The sequence below is a fragment of the Colias croceus genome, chromosome 7 (genome assembly GCF_905220415.1).
Source record: "Colias croceus chromosome 7, ilColCroc2.1".
In the NCBI taxonomy this organism is placed as follows: Eukaryota; Metazoa; Arthropoda; class Insecta; order Lepidoptera; family Pieridae; genus Colias; species Colias croceus.
Window position 1 is genome coordinate 1,126,696 of NC_059543.1, and position 23,635 is coordinate 1,150,330.

Here is a 23,635-nt window from a genome sequence, read left to right on the forward strand (position 1 = left end):
ATTGATTATTAAATTAAAAAGTTGTGTCAAAGGTTTTGCTAGCAGATCGTCGGCGTTTTTTATAGCTTCATTTGATATTCCATCAGCACCTGGGCATTTATCTATTTTAAGCCTTTTTATTGCGCATTTTATTTCGGACTCGGTTATAGGCTCTATATCTCGAGAGTTGCACGGAGGGTTCGTATGACTATAAGGATAACTGAAACGTAAATTATAAAATGGACTTACATACGAATATATTGGCACATATAGTTGAAACTCCGGTAAAGTAACACCTCTGGCGGTTTCACAAGATGTGGTCGTTTAAACTAGTGGTTTTCACAATATTTTTGGTAAGTACATTGCTAAGAAATAATCATCTATCTATTCCTAGTTGAAGATTTTCGACAATAGTAGAATATTTCAAAATTCATCAGAATTTCCTTATATTTTTCATCTCTCCTTTTAAATTAACAAAAGATAGTTGGAATAAAGTAAGATTTGATAAACTATTCGTATTTTTTTACATATTAAATTATCGTCTCATGATCTTACAAGATTTTCAGAGCGATTCGAACGTCGCTTACTGTATGCAACAAATAGTTCGTTTATATTAATGTTATTTTAACTGATAAATACGCTAAATAGAATATATGTATAAATTGTGGAAATGCCTATAATTCTTTGAAATTTGTTTCAGGTTTCTACCACTGCGAGACCCAGTAATGGGTAAGTAAATAGCAAATTTATGTGATTACTAGATTTCCGCCCGTGGCTTCGCCCGCGTTTGCAAAGGAAAACCCGCATAGTTCCCTTTCCCTTTATAATATATATTAGATATTAGATATTAGATTGTATTTATACACACACCGGCACAATTAGCGGAACAGAAACCGATGCGCGAGAACATCGTTTGGGATTTGAACGAATGGCAGCAGGTTCTCTTTACTGATGAGTGCAGAGTTTAGTTACTTTTAAAACAGATCGATGGGAGACAGTGAATATGGAGACGCAAAGGAGAACGCCACATACAGTCTAATTTTGAACACACAGTGGCTTATGGTGGCGGCTCGATTATGGTTTGGGGAGGGATATGTTTGGGAGCTCGCACGGAGTTAGTGATAGTCACAGGAGGGACAATGACAGCAGATCGATACATCAGAGACATTTTACAAGAACATGTTGTACCATTTATTGGTGACGACTTTATTCTAATGCAAGATAATGCTCGTGCTCATAGTGCACAATCGGTACAGGCATATCTGAGCCACGTAGGTATACCGGTGATGCAGTGGCCAGCAAATTCCCCCAATATGAATCCGATAGAGTATGTCTGGGACTTGCTAAAAAGAAGGATTAAATCCAGAATGCCACCCCCCAACAATCTGAATGTACTTGGAAACGCATTACTTGAGGAGTGGGAGCGGTTGCCTCAAGAAATCATCAATAACATAATCTGTAGCATGCCCAGACGAATAGAAATCGTAATCAGAGCAAGAGGGGGAAACACACGTTATTAATTTTGTTTTAATTTTATTGTTAAGTCATTTAATGCTTTTTTTTTATTTTTTGTGATGGTTCATAATCATCTAAAAATTTCACTTATTTCAAATTTCTTTATTTTTCAATAAAAAATAACAAAGGCTTTTCAAAGTTGTTAAAAGATGTAAATCAATTTGTTATTTTGTGTCTAATTCCATTTTCGTCAAATATATATGCGTTATTATCTCATAGTCTCACTTTTTTTTCTGTTCCGCTAATTGTGCCGGTGTGTATGTCAAATGAATAAAGGAGATTGCCCAAGTGACTATGGCACTTGGTATCGCAATCAAACTTACTGTGTCAAGATGAAATATAGCTCAATTTAAATATTGATGTTAGTACTTTTAGATATGATTAAAGTTTTTATGTATATAAGGGATTTTAAATTAAACGATATATGTTTCTTCTCTAAAAAAGATGAGACTTTATTTTAATATTTGCACATTTAACATACATAACTTTTACATTAACAATGTTACTAAAATGAAAAATTTACTAACCTGAAAAAGAAACGACATTTAAAGTTTAATTTACTAACTTTAGCACACAATTTAAACAGTTCAAAGATTTTCTTTTTAATTTTAATTACTTAACACATCACAACTTTATTTTGCGTTGTTCGCCATTATTAGTTCTCTCGCGACCTCTGTCGTAGGTATGTCTCACTAATGTTAAACTTTTTTATATTATCTATGCCGAGCGGCAAAATTCAAATCCACTAAACTTTAATACAAAGAAATGAAGTTTCTTTACATCTCCCCCCCAAAAGAACATATTTTGCAACATAATTTACACAAAACTAAAATATTCTAATTCAAATGCTTGAATACAAATAATATAACATAACATACCTTCATCTAACTCTTAATACTACATACATACTATAATTTTAGTTTAACAGTTTTCAGTAAGTATAAAATACATTTATTTATTTTTTTTTTTTATTATTCTACTTTAAAGACAAAGGAATTAGTTTTGTTATATGAAAGAGGTTCGACTCTGCCTTTTTATGGCCAGTATTAATTCTATAAATAGAATTTGAAATCTTTTCAATAATTTTAAACGGACCAATTCTCAATTCATCTAATTTATTTCTGATTAATTTACTACCATTCTCAACATATAGGTACCATATCTTCTACTTGGAAATCAAATTTAGCTCTATGTTTATCAAATATTTTTTTGTTGTAATTATGAGATTTTATTTATTTATTTATTTATTTATTTATTTATTTCATAACAACAAGTAATTAACAGGTGTAAAACCCAAAGCATTACATGTTTAGTTTAAAATAAAATATTAAAATAGGATAAGTTTACAATTTTCATTAATCATCGACTTAAGAATTTAAAAACATTCGATTTAAACGTATTTAAGGACGTATTAAATAAATCTGTCTCGGGTAGCAGAGCGAGCAAGTCATTTACCAATTTTACCGAGCGCACCAAGGGGGCGTTACGGCCAGACACAGTTCTTACACCTTGCTGGACGGCAAGGAAATCACGACCCCGACGTAGTCCCAACCCAGAAGGAGCCGCTACACTATAAATGAACTTTGGAGGAATTTTAAAAGAAATTCGTTCAAGACTAAATGGGTTATCTATACCACCATTTAGCACCTGATAAACGTGTACTAGTAAAATGTATTTTCGCCTCGATTCCAGACTGAAAAAGCCTGTCATACCGTACACATACAGAGATGGGTACATGTATGGATAGTATCCATACATCTGTCTAAATACATATCTACAAAACTTCTTTTGGATTTTTTCTAACATAAGGATATATTTTTTTTCATGTGAATCCCAGATAATACAATTATATTCTAAGCAACTTCGAACGTATGCCTGGTAAAGAGAAATAGTACATTTTATGTCAGAAAAATTATTGCCAGTTCGAATTATAAAACCGAGCGTTTTAAAAGACTTATTGCATATATTAACGATATGCTCCTTAAATTGTAACCGAGAAGAAAAAGTAACTCCTAGATCTTTAATTGTTGTAACGCGCTGTAGACACTGTCCACCTAAATAATATGTGTAATCGATTGGCATTCGAGACCTCGAGTAGCTCATTATTTTGCATTTACCAATATTAAAATATAAGCGGTTTTCTACACCCCATTCCAAAACAGACTCAATGTCACGCTGCAAAGCCTGGTGTTGGGTATGATTATTTACTCCCATATAAATTTTGAGGTCATCTGCGAACATTAAGCACTGAGCGCTGCTAACAACATTCGGTAAATCATTAATTAAAATTAAAAACTATTTAAACTATTATTTAAACTATTTATGAATGCTATTTTTCTATCTCTGAGCAAATCTTCTTCTGAGATTCTTTGTTTAAGTTCATTTGGCAAACAGGATATATTTGTGCCTTCTAATAGATATTTAGGAGAAAACCCTGTGACTGAATGTTTTGTTTTATTATATTTATCAACACAGTCATGAGCAATCGTTGTCCATGCTTTTCTATAATTATTTTCATTAACTTTACATCTAATTTTATTTACTAGAGTTTGATTCAATCTTTCATTTAAAGCATTGGAAAATGGAGCATTTACTTCAGTGGATAATATTATTGGTATTGATTTTTCCTTTAAGTAATTTTTGAATTCTTTTGAGTTGATGCCTGGGTACTGATCAGAGAAGAGCATCCAATTGTGTCTGAGTCTGTTGTTTTATTTATTAATTTTATAAAATCATTAGCATTTTGTGTCTTTGATGTAATAATAAAAGCATATCTTGTGAAATGGTCCACAAGAAGATGTAAGTATTTTTTTGTGGATCGTTTTCCTCCAAAGCCTCCAATTGTGTCGATTGAGACTATCTCAAAAGGTCTGGTAGCAGGACCTAATTGTGACATTATACCATATTTTTCTTGCCCTCTTGTTTTATTCCTAATACAAGTCTCACAATTTTAACAATGTAGTTTTATATTTTTTGTGATATTTTTTGCTGAATATAATGGACTTATTGTGTTAAGCATTTGTCTTACACCAATGTGACACATGTTTTTATGGACATTTTGAATCAATTGTTTACTGAATTTTTCAGATAAAATTATCTTTTCATAATTTTTAAATTTTTTTGTAATAGACATTGTTTTTTAATATTAAACTGTTTTTTTATTATTTTGTAACTCTTCATTTTTTTCTTGGTCCGAAATAATATCATTTAATTTTATCAAATTTACTATTTTTAATGTATCATCTAAGTTTTCATTTGCATTAATACAGGATTCTTACTTAAACAATCTGCTTCAATATTTTCTCTTCCTGGAGTGTATTTGATTTTGAAATCATATTATTGTGATAAATAATAAGTTAAATCTCCCAACTCATCATCTGTCCTTGATCTAATATTTAAATTTTCTAAAGGTTTATGGTCAGTATATACTGTAAATGATTTGCCAATTAACCAGAACTGCCAATATCTTATAGCTTCTTTGATCGCTAAACATTCTAAGTATATTGCTTTTTTTTTTCTTTTGGACTTTGTTTAATTTTTTGGAAAAATATGCAACTGGTCTTTCAATTCCATTTGGTTGTATTTGTTTCAATACAGCTCCTATACCTTCCAAGGAAGCGTCTGTATAAATGTTAATTGGTAAGTTCTTATCAAATATTTCTAAAATTGGTTTTGAGCACAATAATTGTTTTATAGCCTCAAAAGATTTTTGGCAATCTGTAGACCAAGTAAAAGTCTGATTTTTACGAAGTAAGTTGTGAAGAGGATCCAAAATAATTGATCTGTTTGGTATATATTCATGATAGAAATTAATTTTTCCCAAAAACTGTCTTATATTTTTCTGACCGGTTGGTACAGGAAAATCTTTTATTGAAATTAAATTATCCCGTAAGGGGCTAATAGTATTTTTTTGTATAATATGACCAAGATATTAAACGGCGTCAGAAGCGAACATACATTTTGTAAATTTAATTCTAAAACCTTCTTTTTTTATAACTTCCAATAATACTTTTAAATGATGAACATGCTCAGAAAAACTTTTAGAGAATATAAGTATATCGTCAATATACATAGTTAACAGCAAAGTCAGTAAGCTTATGTTTCCTCAAAATATTACCGAGTATTCTTTGGAAAATAGCTGGCGATGTCTTTAGTCCAAATGGTAGGCATGTCCACTGATAATGCCCGTCTTGTGTTATAAGGCAGTCTTATGTCTGTCTTCAATCCTTAAAGGAATTGACCAAAAAGCGCAATTTATGTCCAGTGTAGAAAAATATGTTGAATTTCTTGTTTTTATTACAAGATCTTCTATTAATGGAAACGGTTGAGCCTGGGGTACCACAATTTTATTTAGGTCTCTAAAATCTATGCAAAGCCTTGATCTTTTGTTGTCTTCCTTTTTAAAGGCTAGTGTTACTGGTGCTGCAAATGGACTATAAGATTCTTCAATAATATTTTTGTCAAGTAATTTTGCTATTTGCTGTTCTATTTCTATTTTATCTTGAACCGAACATTTGTAAGGTCTTTTACTGCAATATTTGTCCATGAGTAAATAAATACGTGCCTCATATTCTTTGACAGTGCCAACATCATATTTGTCTTTCGCAAAGATCGATCTATAGTTGTCAATCAATTCATAGATTTTTTTCTTCTGTTGCTGTGTTCTGTTGATTATTTAAATTGCCCATGTTTATTTTGAAATTTTCTTCCGATATGTGCTCATTAAAATTTATTGAAACTTTTTCACATGTATCTTCTTTTTTATTTCTTTATTTTCATTTGTAACATTTTTTTCTTCAGTTTTTTGAGTTATTTCCAAATCCTCATTTTGAATCAGTTTAAACTTCTTAATAAGGTCCAGAACAATTAAAAAATCATATTTAAACTCTTTGCTATCAACAATATAAACATCAACATTTTCTTCAATTTTTAAAATTTTTATTGTTATTGTTGTCAAAAATCCTTATTTAAAATATTTTCACTTTCTTTCACCCTTAATAATTTGGAATTAATTATTAATACATTAGAACCGGAGTCATATATACCGAACACTTCTATTTTTCCATTTAATATTAGTTTGACTTTAATTAATGGTGTTATTATTCGTTTTTTGTATCATTGTTATTTAATTCCACCTCTATCACTGAATTATTTACAGCTTTACTATTGTATGTTTTACCGGGATGTTTAAACTAACACTTAATATCTTCATGATGATATCTGACGCCTTTATTTAAACCTTCACAAATCTTACATCCGTCTTTTTTTTTGGTTATTAAATTTTCATATTTACCTATTTCATTATATAGTGCGGCAGTTGATTTTACAGTTTTTTGTCAATTTTATCCATAACTAGCTTCCGCCCACGACTTTGTACGTGCATCCCCGTTTTTCCCCGTTCCCGCAAGAATTTCGGGAAATTCTTTCTTAGCGGATGCCTACGTCCTAACATCTACCTGCATGCCAAATTTCAGCCTGATACGTCCAGTGGTTTGGGCTGTGCGTTGATAGATCACTATATCAGTCACCTTTGAGTTTTATATATATATATATATATATATATATATATATAAATACCAACTTGGGCACTAAGTTGATCCAGCCCGACTGCCGTGCATTCCTGACTCCACCTTTTCCCCCTTATTACTCGACTCCGGTTGCATAGATCTTGCCCGGAGTGGCAACGGCGCAAATTTTTGGGCGATGTTGCCAAACGTATTCATAGAGAAACTGATATACTCGACATTTTTATTGCTAAGATCTCGAACTGAATCGACTCCGTAACGGCCGAAATTCAGAAACCCATAAACACTTGTTGGGTCCGTTTTATATACCAAATCCAAAGTCGTATGTTGATCAGATCCATTTATATTATCAAAATTACAGCTTTATTTGATCCGACAAAACGAAACTGTATATTAAGTAACGTAGATTAATTTTTCGTAAACTCTACAGTATTTGTTGGCTCCTTACACAAACATATTATAATTAGTTAATGTTCCATACATTGCTAAATCCGCCTAGACTAGACGAACTCGACTCAGTAATGGTTCAAATTTTGAAATGCTCAAACACTTCTTGACTCCGTTTTATATACCAAATCATAAGTCGTATGTTGATCTGTTCCATTTATAAGCACTTGCATGACATTGACATGGGGATATGAATTTAGGGCTAACAAAAAAGCTCCTGGGTTTTATGGAAGTTGAAGAAGTCGACCGTCATTCAATTGAAACTTATAGAAAACGTTGTGAAACTAAAAATACGGAACCCTAAAAAGATAGATATTTGGACGAACCTTTCGTCAAACAGTGACGGTGATAATTCTCAAATAGTATGCATCCTACAAATAACAACCTACCTCTTGAATCAGGGCAACTCTTTGGCGAACGCTACACGTAAGATCCATATTGTGATCCATCAATATTTACTATCGGATTACGATATTTATTGACGTGTAGGGTAGTGTATTGACGGATCACAATATATCGCTGGATTTCTGGAAATCCTTGTGATCTGATCCCAGGACCTAGATCGCTATATTTATCTTGCCGTCATCACGTCTGGCTCGTACAAAGAACGCTTCAGTACTGACGCGATACGTATTGATGGTGTAGGGTGTGCTGTGATCCCTCCCAAGATACATCAATAAATATCAAGATAATTATCATAATATTTGTTGACGTGTAGCGTTCGCCTTTGCCCTGATTCTGACATCAATCTGATAAAATAATTAAAATGTTAGATTTAGGTGAAACAAATGACGACTCATATTCCTGCACAAATTATCCATTGTGGAGTAAATATGAAAGTACGCAGATCGCCAACATGCAGTGGGTACTGCCGGTGGATCGCATCCCGATCTATCGTAGCTAAGTTCGTTTTCTACGAGTTCTACGCCAACTGATACTCAAATTACTTACAGAAAACGGAAACAACCGCTAGAACAAGATTGCAGATTTAGTGATGATATGAAGGATATTCGGTTGGAGTTGAGCCGTATTAGTACATTACTTGAAAAATATGTATGCTCAAATGAACAAATAGTAAACAAAATTCATGAAAACATTTCTGAGGTAAAAGCACAAATTACCGAAATTAAATAGTCCAACGAACAATCTTTGAATTTAATTCGCCAAAATACGAATCAAATCAATGAAATTAAGTCATCAGCATGTATGATAATTACTGAACAAAACATATTGAAGAGTACTATTTCTCAATTAGAATCCCAGATAAACCAGGGTGAGAGTAAAATAAAATTACTGAAATTAAATCTTCAATCAATAAATCAGTCAGCCATGAGCCAACCCATCGGGTTTTACGTCTAAAAATCAACTTCATATAAATTAAAACTTAATCAAGGAACTACGGGACAGAAAGAGCCGCGAAAAAATGTAATTTTTGCTGGTTTCCCAGAATTGACATCTTATAACTCTGAGGAGAGGAAATCTAAAGACAACTGCGAAATTTTAAAAAATACCTCACTAATAAGTTCAGACCTACCGAAGCCAGTAAAAATATATAATTATAATTAATAAGCTTAAAAACTTACTTCAAACTGTAGTACAGGTCTTGATCACTTGATGGTATTACTACAAAAGCAATTAAATGCATCAAAGAAAAATTAAATCATACCTTAAGCGACTGTTTTAACCAAGCCATAATTCAAAGACGTTTTCCGGACTCGTTAAAAATAGCGAAAGTAACGCCTATCTATAAGAGTGGCTCAAAATTTGAACCTGGTAACAATAGGCCAATTTTGGTTTTGCCAGTATTGTCAAAAATATTGGAGAAGCTTTTACACACGAGATTATAAAAATATTTAGACTCATTTAATTTTATTTCAGTGCGTCAATACGGATTTAAGCCAAAAAGTAACACTCCGTCAGTGACTATGGACCCTATTAAAATAAAACAGAACATTGACGCAAACAATATAGTTTTGGGAGTATTTATTGACCTACAAAAGGCCTTCGATACCGTTTCTCACGAACTTTTAATAAATAAATTAACATCCATTAACATTAATGGTAAAGCCTGTGGGTAAAGCACTAGATATGCTGAAATCATATTTAAAAAAATCGATAAATATTTCACAAATAGTTAAAATAGATAACCACGATAGCATTCCCTTACCAATTACATGTGGCATACCACAAGGTTCGATTCTAGGCCCATTGCTTTTTTTTTAATTTATATTAATAATTTACAAGATTTAAAGCTAAATGGTCACCTAACACTTTATGCGGATGACACTTGTCTGTTTTATTTTGTTCCCTCTATACATGACATGATAGCGCAATGAATTAAATAAATGGTTTGAATGCAACCTCCTAAAAATAAATATATCTAAATTCAAAGCTCATAACAAAATTATTCCACCATACGCTCCATTTAAAATTAACGGTGTTGTATTAGAACATAAAACCCACGAGAAATAACCTAGATTTGCGAATCACATCGACCACCTAAAAAATAAATTATCAGCACTTCTTAGATCTCTGCGTAATATTACTTCTTGCATACCTCATAAATTACGCCACACCATCTACAACACGTTAGTAAAGCCGCACCTAATGTATTTAATAGAAGTCTGGGGGAGTGCTTACAAAAATAAATTAGCGCCACTCCAAATTTTACAAAATAAAATCATTAAAACTATCTTTAACTATCCTTTTTTAACTTCTACAAATAAAATCTACGACGACACTAAAATAATGAATTTAAAACAATTATACTTTTATAATACGTGTATGTTCATCCACAAAGCGCTACATAAAAACATAAATACAAATACATATTATAATCTCAACATCAAATCGCCACTATCCTAATAGACGAGCTAGCTATCTTGCCCTCCCGAAGATCCGAACAAATTATGGAAGGCGAACGGCAACATACGTTTCTAAAACGGCAATAAATGTCTTTAAACCTTCAAATGGCTAAGGCCGCAAGCGACCAATGGCTGAGCTCGGTGGGCTCTGATTGGCTCATTTGAATCGGATCAACAAGAGCTAAAACGCAAAAAAGGTGGATTTGTATAAAAAGCACGTAATTATTATTATTACTGATGGTTACACTTGTGGCTCCGTTCGGATCCACATACGGACGGTGGTGTGGCAATGGATCCACAAATACCAACCGGATCAACAAGTGAAAACGGATCAAATAATTACTAACTATATGGCACGTTTGATCAACATAGTGCCCATGGAGATATCTATATATATATATATATATATATAGAAGATGTATTCCGGTAAACCCATAACAATAAGACTAGTCATTGTTTGAGTGTTAATATCCCTGTTTACTTCTAATAACAGCAAAATAACAGTCTTTCCTTTTTAGTTGCATATTCCAGTAGTAATCCAGCTTGATATTTGAAGTTAAATGCATATATCTCTCTTGAGTCCAACCTTTATTTCCGTATGTTTCACACAAATTTTCTTTCCATTCTATCAAGTTTGAATTCACAGTTAGTTTTATCAACGTACTGGTATACCAATCTATACATTATTTCTCTAATAAATTTTTCAATATCTCAATCTTCTCTTTATCTCCCAAAATCTCAAATCTCTCACATTCACTCTCAAATACAGTTAGTTATCCACTGATTTACATTCGAATTTTTATTTGAAAATTTTTCTATCATGAATCGTTCAGCTACTTTACTAATATTTTTATTTTCTGTTGTGGTGTTTTTATTATTAAGTACTCAGTAAAGGTACGGTTTCTCTTGTAATTTCTTCCAAATACTGGTCACCAATCTGTAAATTTTCGCCTTCGTCTAAATATATGTTCCTCAAATCTGTGTTTAACCATCCACACTGCACGTGTCTGATGTCTTTTTTTTTATGAATTTTTTTATTTTAGTGAATACATCCGAAGATATTAAACTAGTGTGCTTACTTGCAGGTTTTAAATCATCTGGAATATTAAAAATGCGTCCATCCGTAGTCTCGATTGAGGTTATGCACACCACATTGGATTTTCCATCTGATCCTGCTAAAACTGCGAATTTGAGTCGTAGTTTATCCATTTTCATAACTGGAAATGTCGTTTTATAAGCCATTTTAAATTAAACGATATGTGTTTCTTCTCTGAAAAAGATGAGACTTTATTTTAATATTTGCACATTTAACATATTACATAACTTTTACATTAACAATGTTACTAAAATGAAAAATTTACTAACCTGAAAAAGAAACGACATTAAAGTTTAATTTACTAACTATAGCACACAATTTAAACAGTTCAAAGATTTTCTTTTTAATTTTAATTACTTAACACATCACAATTTTATTTTGCGTCGTTCGCCATTATTATGCCTTTAGTACACCTACGCACTCGCATGCGGCAGCGAAACAACGAAAAATCTGTAAGTAGTATGGCAGGTTTTCGCATATGATAATATGTCTCACTCTAGCACATAGATAGATGAAATAGTTGTGTCCTTGTCAGTATTGTTTCGCAAAGACCTGCGAAATGGCCATAGGCGTTAGTTCTCTCGCGACTTCTGTCGTAGGTATGTCTCACTAATGTTAAACTTTTTTATATTATCTATGCCGAGCGGCAATATTCAAATCCACTAAACTTTAATACAAAGAAATGAAGTTTCTTTACATGTAAATAAGACGCAATTCGCGACAATAAAAATAAAACATTTCAACACTTCAAAAAAATACTTTATCGAGTTTAAACTAACGATAAACGTTAAGTTTTACATTTATTACATAGGTAATATTTTAATTTACAAGACAAATGTGAAAAATAAATCATAATAAACATTATTTCAAAATAAATAACGTCGAACACATTCATTTCAAATAGAAACTATGACATTAATTGACGCTTCAGATTTTCATTGTTACTAGGCAATGATTAAAAATACCCACCTTGCTATTGATTTTTAGGTCGATTTGTCAAGTTTTTATTCTATTGAGATACAGTAATCCAAAAGTAATAATGCGCATAGAAATCTTCGTCACTGTTCGGCAACTGTCATATTCCCGGAGCGTCCGAAGATGATATGTATGTCGTGGCCATATCGTAGATTTGCTCATTTCATGATATGATCGATCATTTCACGAAATGGTCGCATTTCATGAAATGGCCAACATAGTTTGATCAGATCGTTAAATCGTCAACGTTTCACGATTTGGCCATCCACATTTGGCCAGATCGTATAAAATATAAAGAGTCCATAAAATATTAAAAAAAATCAGAATATTCTAAAAACTTGTTTAATGTAATTTAAGTTAGTGCCGCGGCAGCGGCCGGCGAATGCCAGAAGCGGATCGCTTTTTAAAAAACAAACAATTATAATACTATAGTAGGATATATAAATATATATCCTAAAAGAAAAAATGCGTCTTAAATTATTTTATTTAAGACGCATTTTTTCTTCAATACATATAAGATATCCACATTTTCCATAGTACTCGAACAGTCGTAAATTCTTTGCTATGACTGTCTTCATATTGTTATTAAACGAATTATGAAGTTTTTAACTGCGAATAATTAAATTTTCGTCAGCGGCCGCCATCTTATCACATAAACACAGAGCTTGCAGCGCCTCTACCAATGATTAATGTAACTATTTTACGATATGATCAAATAATTTTGATCATTTCATGAAAAAACCGCGCGTTTATTTGGCCATATCGTGAAACGATTTCTTATCATTGATCTGCTCAAGCCACATCATGATGTGGCCAAACTAAATTGGCCAAACTAAATCATATCATGAAATGAGCAACTAACGATTTTGTTTCGATAATTCCTTGTAAGTAAATAGCAAGGATAATAACCCCACGATTGCGAATATATTATCATTTTTGGATTGATTTACTTGGAAAATTTTATAGTACTTTTAAAGTGTCTTATTGAAGCTGGTGTAATGATGGAAGAAAAGAAGGTTAAAATAACAAAAAAATTATATTGTATAAAATATGGTTTTCAAACACAGGTTTACATTTAAACCATATAAATCTAATCATTAAAATCTCAGTTCAAAAGTATTTACAGTACTGATCATTCTTCAATATTATGACAATTACAAAAAAATAAAAATAAAAACAATCAAAATCAGGGATTATCTTTATTTCTGACATTTTAGATACATCGGAACTTTCATTATGCTCTTCTTCATTTTCAATTTCCCTACTGCCATCACCTGTGCAAATCATTTCATCGATTTATTCAATTCACCTTTAAAACAAAACTAAGAAGGGTATGTAATAGCAGCTCTATATAATTCCACACAGAGAGAACACGTGCAGTTACCACCACTATTTAAAGACGACTGACGGATTTTTGAGTTTTTTGACTGACAGGCTACCGTCACCTACTGCCCGATTTGTTTTTGATTGTGTATGACCGTGAATTGACTTCTATTTCTTTTGAACAAGGTGTAAAATGCAAGAGCATTGTTTATATTAGGGCTCTTACGATTCAATGATTCGAATGTTTTCGGAAATACGACAATTAGCGAAGATTTGCATGCGCATTATTAATTTTGGAGTACTGTACATACTATTACTTTTTTTAAAATCAGCAATTATTTAAAAATCCGCAAATCGTTTTACGGAATTAAATTGCATCGTAAATGTTGTTGTATTTTCAATATACTAGAGTAGCAACACTGCAAGCAAGATAGATAGATATATTATGTAATATCGTAATTACTTATTGATCTCAGCTTCTTGAAGGCCTTGGTGGCACTGAAAGTAATTCTTAGTTCCTTTTACATATAGATTCCTGTGTTTAATGTTTAAAATATATATAAAATATTAGTTTCGGTTAGTTTATTTTAATATGTTATGCTCTGTTTGTTTATTGTTTATTTTTTGTACGCTTTAAAAGTTTTTGTTTGTTTTTAGACCTTTTTTATTTTTCTTTGGTTGTTTTAATGTATTTTTTTTCTCATTTCTGTTACTCGTTTAATTGCAAGTATTGTTAGTGTCGTGTTTTATTTGTTTAATTTTGTTTTTGTTTTAATTTCGTTTTATTATTATTATTATTTTTTTGTATTTTGTAATGGTCAACTCCAAGTGTCATTAGGGGCCACTGAAAATCAGTGGCACGAATGGTTTTATTATCATTCGTGTCGAATACTGAGTTGGTCCCTTTTGTCAACATGAAAATGCCCAGTACTTTCCCACATTAAATGAATACATATTTTGATGATAGTTAATTAATTATCCATACTAATATTATAAATGCGAAAGTAACTCTATCTGTCTGTCTGTTACTCAATCACGCCTTAACTGCTGAACCAATTTGCATGAAATTTGGTATAGAGATATTTTGATACCCGAGAAAGGACATAGGATAGGTTTTATCCCGGAAATCCTACGGGAACGGGTTTTTCTAAGAAAACGCGGGCGAAGCCGCGGGCGGAAAGCTAGGAATCAATAAAAATAGGAAATAAATTGAAGGTATCAAGTAAAGGTGTCAAGAGAATGCATGAGTGACAGCCGACAGTCGGTCCATATAGGTAGGTTCATATTATCATCACCACTACATAGTATAAAACAAAGTCGCTTTCTCTGTCCCTATTTCCCTATGTCCCTTTGTATGCTTAAATCTTTAAAACTACGCAACGGATTTTGATGCGGTTTTTTTAATAGATAGAGTGATTCAAGAGGAAGGTTTTAGTATATAATTTATTAGGTTTTAGACAAAGCAGGCGAAGCCGCGGGCGGTAAGCTAGTTGATGATAAATTTAATGTGTGTATATGTGTGTGTGTGTGTTTATATTGTGTAATTATCTCATGCTCTGGTGTATTTGTGTTATGTTGACAATAAACGTTTATATATTTATTTAATTAATATATGCAAGAGAGATAGATATATGTTTCAAAACAAAAACTTTTTCTTTTATTTATATTTATTCGGTATAATTACGACTTAATAGTGATAAAATATCAATATGATCATTATAAATACATTATACAAATAGGAATTAACAATATCTCGAAAACGTGGCTAACTATTATTATCCATACTATTATAAATGCGAAAGTAATTCTGTCTGTCTGTCTGTTACTCAATCACGCCTTAACTACTGAACCAATTTGCATGAAATTTGGTATAGAGATATTTTGATACCCGAGAAAGGACATAGGCTACTTTTTACCCCGGGACATGGGAAAGGTTTCATCACGGAAATCCCACGGGAACGGGAACTATGCGGGTTTTTCTTTGACTGCGCGGGCGAAGCCGCGGGCGGAAAACTAGTACATTTATTTCTCTAGAGAGAAGTGAAGTCCCATGTCCCCAAGTGGGGTAAGGGGCAGATGCGTTATACATCTGTTTCGCTGATCGATCCTTATTAGGGACAAGTAGGTGATCAGGCTTCTGTGTACTGCCAGACCGAGACATTGTTTTTTCTTCGTCTCCACCGGGAATCGAACCCAGGACCCCTCGGTTCTACGCTCACGCGTGAACCATTGTACCAAGGAGGCGGTCAGAGAGAGAACATGGTATAATAGTTATAATATCTACAGAGAGAACATGTATTATAGTTTCTAGGTACATCAGTATTTTGTTATTTTAGAAGTTAAAACTAGCGCTACTAGAACTTTCTAAATGAACATAAAAGTACGAACCACTGAGCGTAAGGGTTAAAACTAATTTTAGTCCTGAGCCTAGAGTTCAATAATGTAATAACGAGACATAAAAATTTGTTGATTAATTAGAATAGGAATTTCTCATTAATGAATAATGATTTTAAAATGATGTAAATGAACAATGAAAATCGTTTGTTTATAACATTAATCTTATTTAAATAGAGTTAAGTACCGTTTTTAACTAAGTTTTTTTTAAACATTTCCAACACAGAAGGCATGATAAATTTTAAATACAATCCTACTAATACATATTATAAATGCGAAAGTTTGTGATGATGGATGTTTGTTATTCTTTCACGCAAATATTACTGAACCGATTACAATGAAATTTGGTATGTAGGTCGCTGAAAATCCAAAATAAGACATATGCTTTTTATCCCGGAAATCCCACAGGAAAAAGAACTGCGGGTGCGGGTTTTTCTTTGAAAATGCGGGCGAAGCCGCGGGCGGACCGCTAGTTTTAAATAAATGTGCATACTACTAATATTATTAAAGTGAAAATTTTAACGATTGATGTTTGATACTCTTTCACAAAAAAACTACGGGACAGATTTGGATGATTTAGTTACTTGATTATTCCCGCGGGTTCGTCTGTGAGTGAAACCGCGCGGCACACCGAGTTTAAAATAAATGAGTATATAATTATTGTTATTGTATTTTCAATATACGAGAGTAGCAACACTGCAAGCAATATTGCAAGAGAGATAGATATATGTGTCAAAACAAAAACTTGCACTTTTATTTCTATTTATTTGGTATAATTACGACTTAATAGTGATAAATATGATCATTATAAATACAAATAGGAATTAACAATATCTCGAATACGTGGCTAACTATTATTATCCTTTTATGAATTCGAAAGCATTTTTATATTGTAAACTAATTGATACTTATTACAGAACACCTCCGGGAAATAAAAACCAGCAACCTTCTGATTTAATTACTACTCCTGTAACACCTGCAAAGGTAAATATATTAACGCAGTTTTTATAAAAATTATTTAAATATAGTTAATATTATAGTAGAAAAAAGTAAAATCACGTACAAACTCATGAAATTATTGTATAATCACCAATCCAAGTGTACAAAATTTGAATTAAATCTGTCCTTTTAGAATGGGCCCATGAGTCGTTTCCCGTTACATACAAACATACTAAAATTCTCAATATAGTTCTGTGCTAAAATATATGGATGAACTTAATATGATTCCGTTAAATAATGTTTCTCAAGTGAGTTATTTTTTAGTCAAGTTTGTGATCTATCTTTATTTATTCTGTGTCACTAATTTATATTTTCTTTTTATTTTCAGAATACTTCGACCACTGAAAGAGATATGCAAAAGTGAGTGGTTCATAACAATTTATTGCATCCTACTAATAAATGCGAAAGTTTGTGATGATGGATGTTTGTTATTCTTTCACGCAAATATTACTGAACCGATTACAATGAAATTTGGTATGTAGGTCGCTGAAAATCCAAAATAAGACATATGTTTTTTATCCCGGAAATCCCACAGGAAAAAGAACTGCGGGTGCGGGTTTTTCTTTGAAAATGCGGGCGAAGCCGCGGGCGGACCGCTAGTTTTAAATAAATGTGCATACTACTAATATTATTAAAGTGAAAATTTTAACGATTGATGTTTGATACTCTTTCACAAAAAAACTACGGGACAGATTTGGATGATTTAGTTACTTGATTATTCCCGCGGGTTCGTCTGTGAGTGAAACCGCGCGGCACACCGAGTTTAAAATAAATGAGTATATAATTATTGTTATTGTATTTTCAATATACGAGAGTAGCAACACTGCAAGCAATATTGCAAGAGAGATAGATATATGTGTCAAAACAAAAACTTGCACTTTTATTTCTATTTATTTGGTATAATTACGACTTAATAGTGATAAATATGATCATTATAAATACAAATAGGAATTAACAATATCTCGAATACGTGGCTAACTATTATTATCCTTTTATGAATTCGAAAGCATTTTTATATTGTAAACTAATTGATACTTATTACAGAACACCTCCGGGAAATAAAAACCAGCAACCTTCTGATTTAATTACTACTCCTGTAACACCTGCAAAGGTAAATATATTAACGCAGTTTTTATAAAAATTATTTAAATATAGTTAATATTATAGTAGAAAAAAGTAAAATCACGTACAAACTCATGAAATTATTGTATAATCACCAATCCAAGTGTACAAAATTTGAATTAAATCTGTCCTTTTAGAATGGGCCCATGAGTCGTTTCCCGTTACATACAAACATACTAAAATTCTCAATATAGTTCTGTGCTAAAATATATGGATGAACTTAATATGATTCCGTTAAATAATGTTTCTCAAGTGAGTTATTTTTTAGTCAAGTTTGTGATCTATCTTTATTTATTCTGTGTCACTAATTTATATTTTTTTTTTATTTTCAGAATACTTCGACCACTGAAAGAGATATGCAAAAGTGAGTGGTTCATAACAATTTATTGCATCCTACTAATAAATGCGAAAGTTTGTGATGATGGATGTTTGTTATTCTTTCACGCAAATATTACTGAACCGATTACAATGAAATTTGGTATGTAGGTCGCTGAAAATCCAAAATAAGACATATGTTTTTTATCCCGGAAATCCCACAGGAAAAAGAACTGCGGGTGCGGGTTTTTCTTTGAAAATGCGGGCGAAGCCGCGGGCGGACCGCTAGTTTTAAATAAATGTGCATACTACTAATATTATTAAAGTGAAAATTTTAACGATTGATGTTTGATACTCTTTCACAAAAAAACTACGGGACAGATTTGGATGATTTAGTTACTTGATTATTCCCGCGGGTTCGTCTGTGAGTGAAACCGCGCGGCACACCGAGTTTAAAATAAATGAGTATATAATTATTGTTATTGTATTTTCAATATACGAGAGTAGCAACACTGCAAGCAATATTGCAAGAGAGATAGATATATGTGTCAAAACAAAAACTTGCACTTTTATTTCTATTTATTTGGTATAATTACGACTTAATAGTGATAAATATGATCATTATAAATACAAATAGGAATTAACAATATCTCGAATACGTGGCTAACTATTATTATCCTTTTATGAATTCGAAAGCATTTTTATATTGTAAACTAATTGATACTTATTACAGAACACCTCCGGGAAATGAAAACCAGCAACCTTCTGATTTAATTACTACTCCTGTAACACCTGCAAAGGTAAATATATTAACGCAGTTTTTATAAAAATTATTTAAATATAGTTAATATTATAGTAGAAAAAAGTAAAATCACGTACAAACTCATGAAATTATTGTATAATCACCAATCCAAGTGTACAAAATTTGAATTAAATCTGTCCTTTTAGAATGGGCCCATGAGTCGTTTCCCGTTACATACAAACATACTAAAATTCTCAATATAGTTCTGTGCTAAAATATATGGATGAACTTAATATGATTCCGTTAAATAATGTTTCTCAAGTGAGTTATTTTTTAGTCAAGTTTGTGATCTATCTTTATTTATTCTGTGTCACTAATTTATATTTTTTTTTTATTTTCAGAATACTTCGACCACTGAAAGAGATATGCAAAAGTGAGTGGTTCATAACAATTTATTGCATCCTACTAATAAATGCGAAAGTTTGTGATGATGGATGTTTGTTATTCTTTCACGCAAATATTACTGAACCGATTACAATGAAATTTGGTATGTAGGTCGCTGAAAATCCAAAATAAGACATATGTTTTTTATCCCGGAAATCCCACAGGAAAAAGAACTGCGGGTGCGGGTTTTTCTTTGAAAATGCGGGCGAAGCCGCGGGCGGACTGCTAGTTTTAAATAAATGTGCATACTACTAATATTATTAAAGTGAAAATTTTAACGATTGATGTTTGATACTCTTTCACAAAAAAACTACGGGACAGATTTGGATGATTTAGTTACTTGATTATTCCCGCGGGTTCGTCTGTGAGTGAAACCGCGCGGCACACCGAGTTTAAAATAAATGAGTATATAATTATTGTTATTGTATTTTCAATATACGAGAGTAGCAACACTGCAAGCAATATTGCAAGAGAGATAGATATATGTGTCAAAACAAAAACTTGCACTTTTATTTCTATTTATTTGGTATAATTACGACTTAATAGTGATAAATATGATCATTATAAATACAAATAGGAATTAACAATATCTCGAATACGTGGCTAACTATTATTATCCTTTTATGAATTCGAAAGCATTTTTATATTGTAAACTAATTGATACTTATTACAGAACACCTCCGGGAAATGAAAACCAGCAACCTTCTGATTTAATTACTACTCCTGTAACACCTGCAAAGGTAAATATATTAACGCAGTTTTTATAAAAATTATTTAAATATAGTTAATATTATAGTAGAAAAAAGTAAAATCACGTACAAACTCATGAAATTATTGTATAATCACCAATCCAAGTGTACAAAATTTGAATTAAATCTGTCCTTTTAGAATGGGCCCATGAGTCGTTTCCCGTTACATACAAACATACTAAAATTCTCAATATAGTTCTGTGCTAAAATATATGGATGAACTTAATATGATTCCGTTAAATAATGTTTCTCAAGTGAGTTATTTTTTAGTCAAGTTTGTGATCTATCTTTATTTATTCTGTGTCACTAATTTATATTTTTTTTTTATTTTCAGAATACTTCGACCACTGAAAGAGATATGCAAAAGTGAGTGGTTCATAACAATTTATTGCATCCTACTAATAAATGCGAAAGTTTGTGATGATGGATGTTTGTTATTCTTTCACGCAAATATTACTGAACCGATTACAATGAAATTTGGTATGTAGGTCGCTGAAAATCCAAAATAAGACATATGTTTTTTATCCCGGAAATCCCACAGGAAAAAGAACTGCGGGTGCGGGTTTTTCTTTGAAAATGCGGGCGAAGCCGCGGGCGGACCGCTAGTTTTAAATAAATGTGCATACTACTAATATTATTAAAGTGAAAATTTTAACGATTGATGTTTGATACTCTTTCACAAAAAAACTACGGGACAGATTTGGATGATTTAGTTACTTGATTATTCCCGCGGGTTCGTCTGTGAGTGAAACCGCGCGGCACACCGAGTTTAAAATAAATGAGTATATAATTATTGTTATTGTATTTTCAATATACGAGAGTAGCAACACTGCAAGCAATATTGCAAGAGAGATAGATATATGTGTCAAAACAAAAACTTGCACTTTTATTTCTATTTATTTGGTATAATTACGACTTAATAGTGATAAATATGATCATTATAAATACAAATAGGAATTAACAATATCTCGAATACGTGGCTAACTATTATTATCCTTTTATGAATTCGAAAGCATTTTTATATTGTAAACTAATTGATACTTATTACAGAACACCTCCGGGAAATGAAAACCAGCAACCTTCTGATTTAATTACTACTCCTGTAACACCTGCAAAGGTAAATATATTAACGCAGTTTTTATAAAAATTATTTAAATATAGTTAATATTATAGTAGAAAAAAATCACGTACAAACTCATGAAATTATTGTATAATCACCAATCCAAGTGTACAAAATTTGAATTAAATCTGTCCTTTTAGAATGGGCCCATGAGTCGTTTCCCGTTACATACAAACATACTAAAATTCTCAATATAGTTCTGTGCTAAAATACAGGGTGGCCCGTTTACAGTGGTCCAAAAATTTTTTTCAGGTTGAGAGCATCATGAGTAATCATTTAAAATAAACTTTAGTTAAGCGAAAACTTATGGTTTAGAAATTATGATTTTTTTTTTAAATAATCCGGAGTTTCAATGTTTTTGACACAAAACTACTCTGTTATGAAAACTACTGGACCGAATTGAATGAAATTTGGTATAGGTATAGCGCAATAACCTACCTATCGCGCTATAGGTTCATCTTGTGTAAATAATTACACTGCATTTTTTTATTTTAACTTTTTCTGTAGTTTTTTTAATTTCTCGGCAAAATGTCGATTTTTCGAAAAAATCCTGTGAAAAAAAAAAATGTACCACTAACATTTTGCTGGTACTGCTAAAAACTTCCTTAACATAAGGTTATTCTTTACACAAAAAATCATAGTTGTCCTTCGATTGTAACATCTTCAAAAACAATGTCATGTGCATTAACACATGAAAATCGAAAAATTACGAAATTTACCATAATTCAATTTTAATCATTTGGAACGGCTAATTTTTGATTAAAGAACCATTTATTGCCATTAAAGTCGTTACAAATCAGTATTCACATGGCTATAAAAGTTAAAATGAATGAAATAAAATTTTAACCTGCTAGCCAAGATAACTTTACTTTATTCTAATGTCAATTTATTGAGTTTTTTTTTGTTATTTAGTTTTAAGGTTTAAATCTTAATAAAAGGTTTGGAGAATCAATAAAACAATATAAATATTAATTAACATATTGTTTATTTTTTACAAAAGTTTTCGAAATGCCGTCCCGTCCGCCTTTCGCTAAACATAATCTGCATCTGCGTAAGAAATTTCTTCGCAGCCTATTAAATGGCTTCCGGCTTTCTTTAATGGCTGTTATAGCCATTTGAATTTATGCCTATAAATAACCATAAATTCATTATACATAGGTACATTTGTATACCAATTTATGGTATTAAACCATTTATTACCGTAGGTTCATACCTATCCGTTTTTATTTTATTTGGGGATACATTAAGGAGATTGTGTACGCACGGGAGAGCACATCGGAACAAGAATTGGAGGAAAATTCAAGTGGCTATAACAGCCATTAAAGAAAGCCGGCAGCCATTTAATAGGCTGCGAAGAAATTTCTTACGCAGATGCAGATTATGTTTAGCGAAAGGCGGACGGCATTTCGAAAACCTTTTGTAAAAAATAAACAATATGTTAATTAATATTTATGTTGTTTTATTGATTCTCCAAACCTTTTATTAAGATTTAAACCTAAAAACTAAATAACAAAAAAAAACTCAATAAATTGACATTAGAATAAAGTAAAGTTATCTTGGCTGGCAGGTTAAAATTTTATTTCATTCATTTTAACTTTTATAGCCATGTGAGTACTGATTTGTATGACGACTTTTATGGCAATAATAATTAATGGTTCTTAATCAAAAATTGATCGATCCAAATGATTAAAATTGAATTATGGTAAAATTCGTAATTTTTCAATTTTCATGTGTTAATGCACATGATATTGTTTTTGAAGATGTTAAAATCGAAGGACAACTATGATTTTTTGTGTAAAGAATAACCTTATGTTAAGGAAGTTTTTAGCAGTACCAGCAAAATGTTGGTGGTACATTTTTTTTTCACAGGATTTTTTCGAAAACTACAGAAAAAGTTAAAATAAAAAATGCAGTGTAATTATTTACACAAGATGAGCCTATAGCGCGATAGGTAGGTTATTGCGCTATACCTATACCAAATTTTATTCAATTCGGTTCAGTAGTTTTCATAACAGAGTAGTTTTGT

General features: G+C 31.6%; 1 protein-coding gene across 5 annotated transcripts in view; it reads left to right on the forward strand.

Annotated features, from left to right (window-relative positions):
- The first annotated feature begins 243 nt into the window (after nucleotides 1–243).
- LOC123693319 (proteoglycan 4-like) overlaps nucleotides 244–23,635 on the forward strand; it is a 29,031-nt gene continuing 5,639 nt past the window's right edge. For 3 of the 5 annotated variants that reach the window (XM_045638360.1, XM_045638364.1, XM_045638363.1), the window contains exons 1-11: nucleotides 244–332; nucleotides 680–708; nucleotides 17,036–17,102; nucleotides 17,446–17,477; nucleotides 18,162–18,228; nucleotides 18,572–18,603; nucleotides 19,288–19,354; nucleotides 19,698–19,729; nucleotides 20,414–20,480; nucleotides 20,824–20,855; nucleotides 21,540–21,606. In XM_045638360.1, coding sequence (XP_045494316.1) covers nucleotides 294–332; nucleotides 680–708; nucleotides 17,036–17,102; nucleotides 17,446–17,477; nucleotides 18,162–18,228; nucleotides 18,572–18,603; nucleotides 19,288–19,354; nucleotides 19,698–19,729; nucleotides 20,414–20,480; nucleotides 20,824–20,855; nucleotides 21,540–21,606 — 531 coding nt within the window. In that variant the 5' untranslated portion in view covers nucleotides 244–293. The remainder of the gene's footprint in view (nucleotides 333–679; nucleotides 709–17,035; nucleotides 17,103–17,445; nucleotides 17,478–18,161; nucleotides 18,229–18,571; nucleotides 18,604–19,287; nucleotides 19,355–19,697; nucleotides 19,730–20,413; nucleotides 20,481–20,823; nucleotides 20,856–21,539; nucleotides 21,607–23,635) is intronic. The other 2 variants (XM_045638361.1, XM_045638362.1) reach the window with 2 other exon arrangements.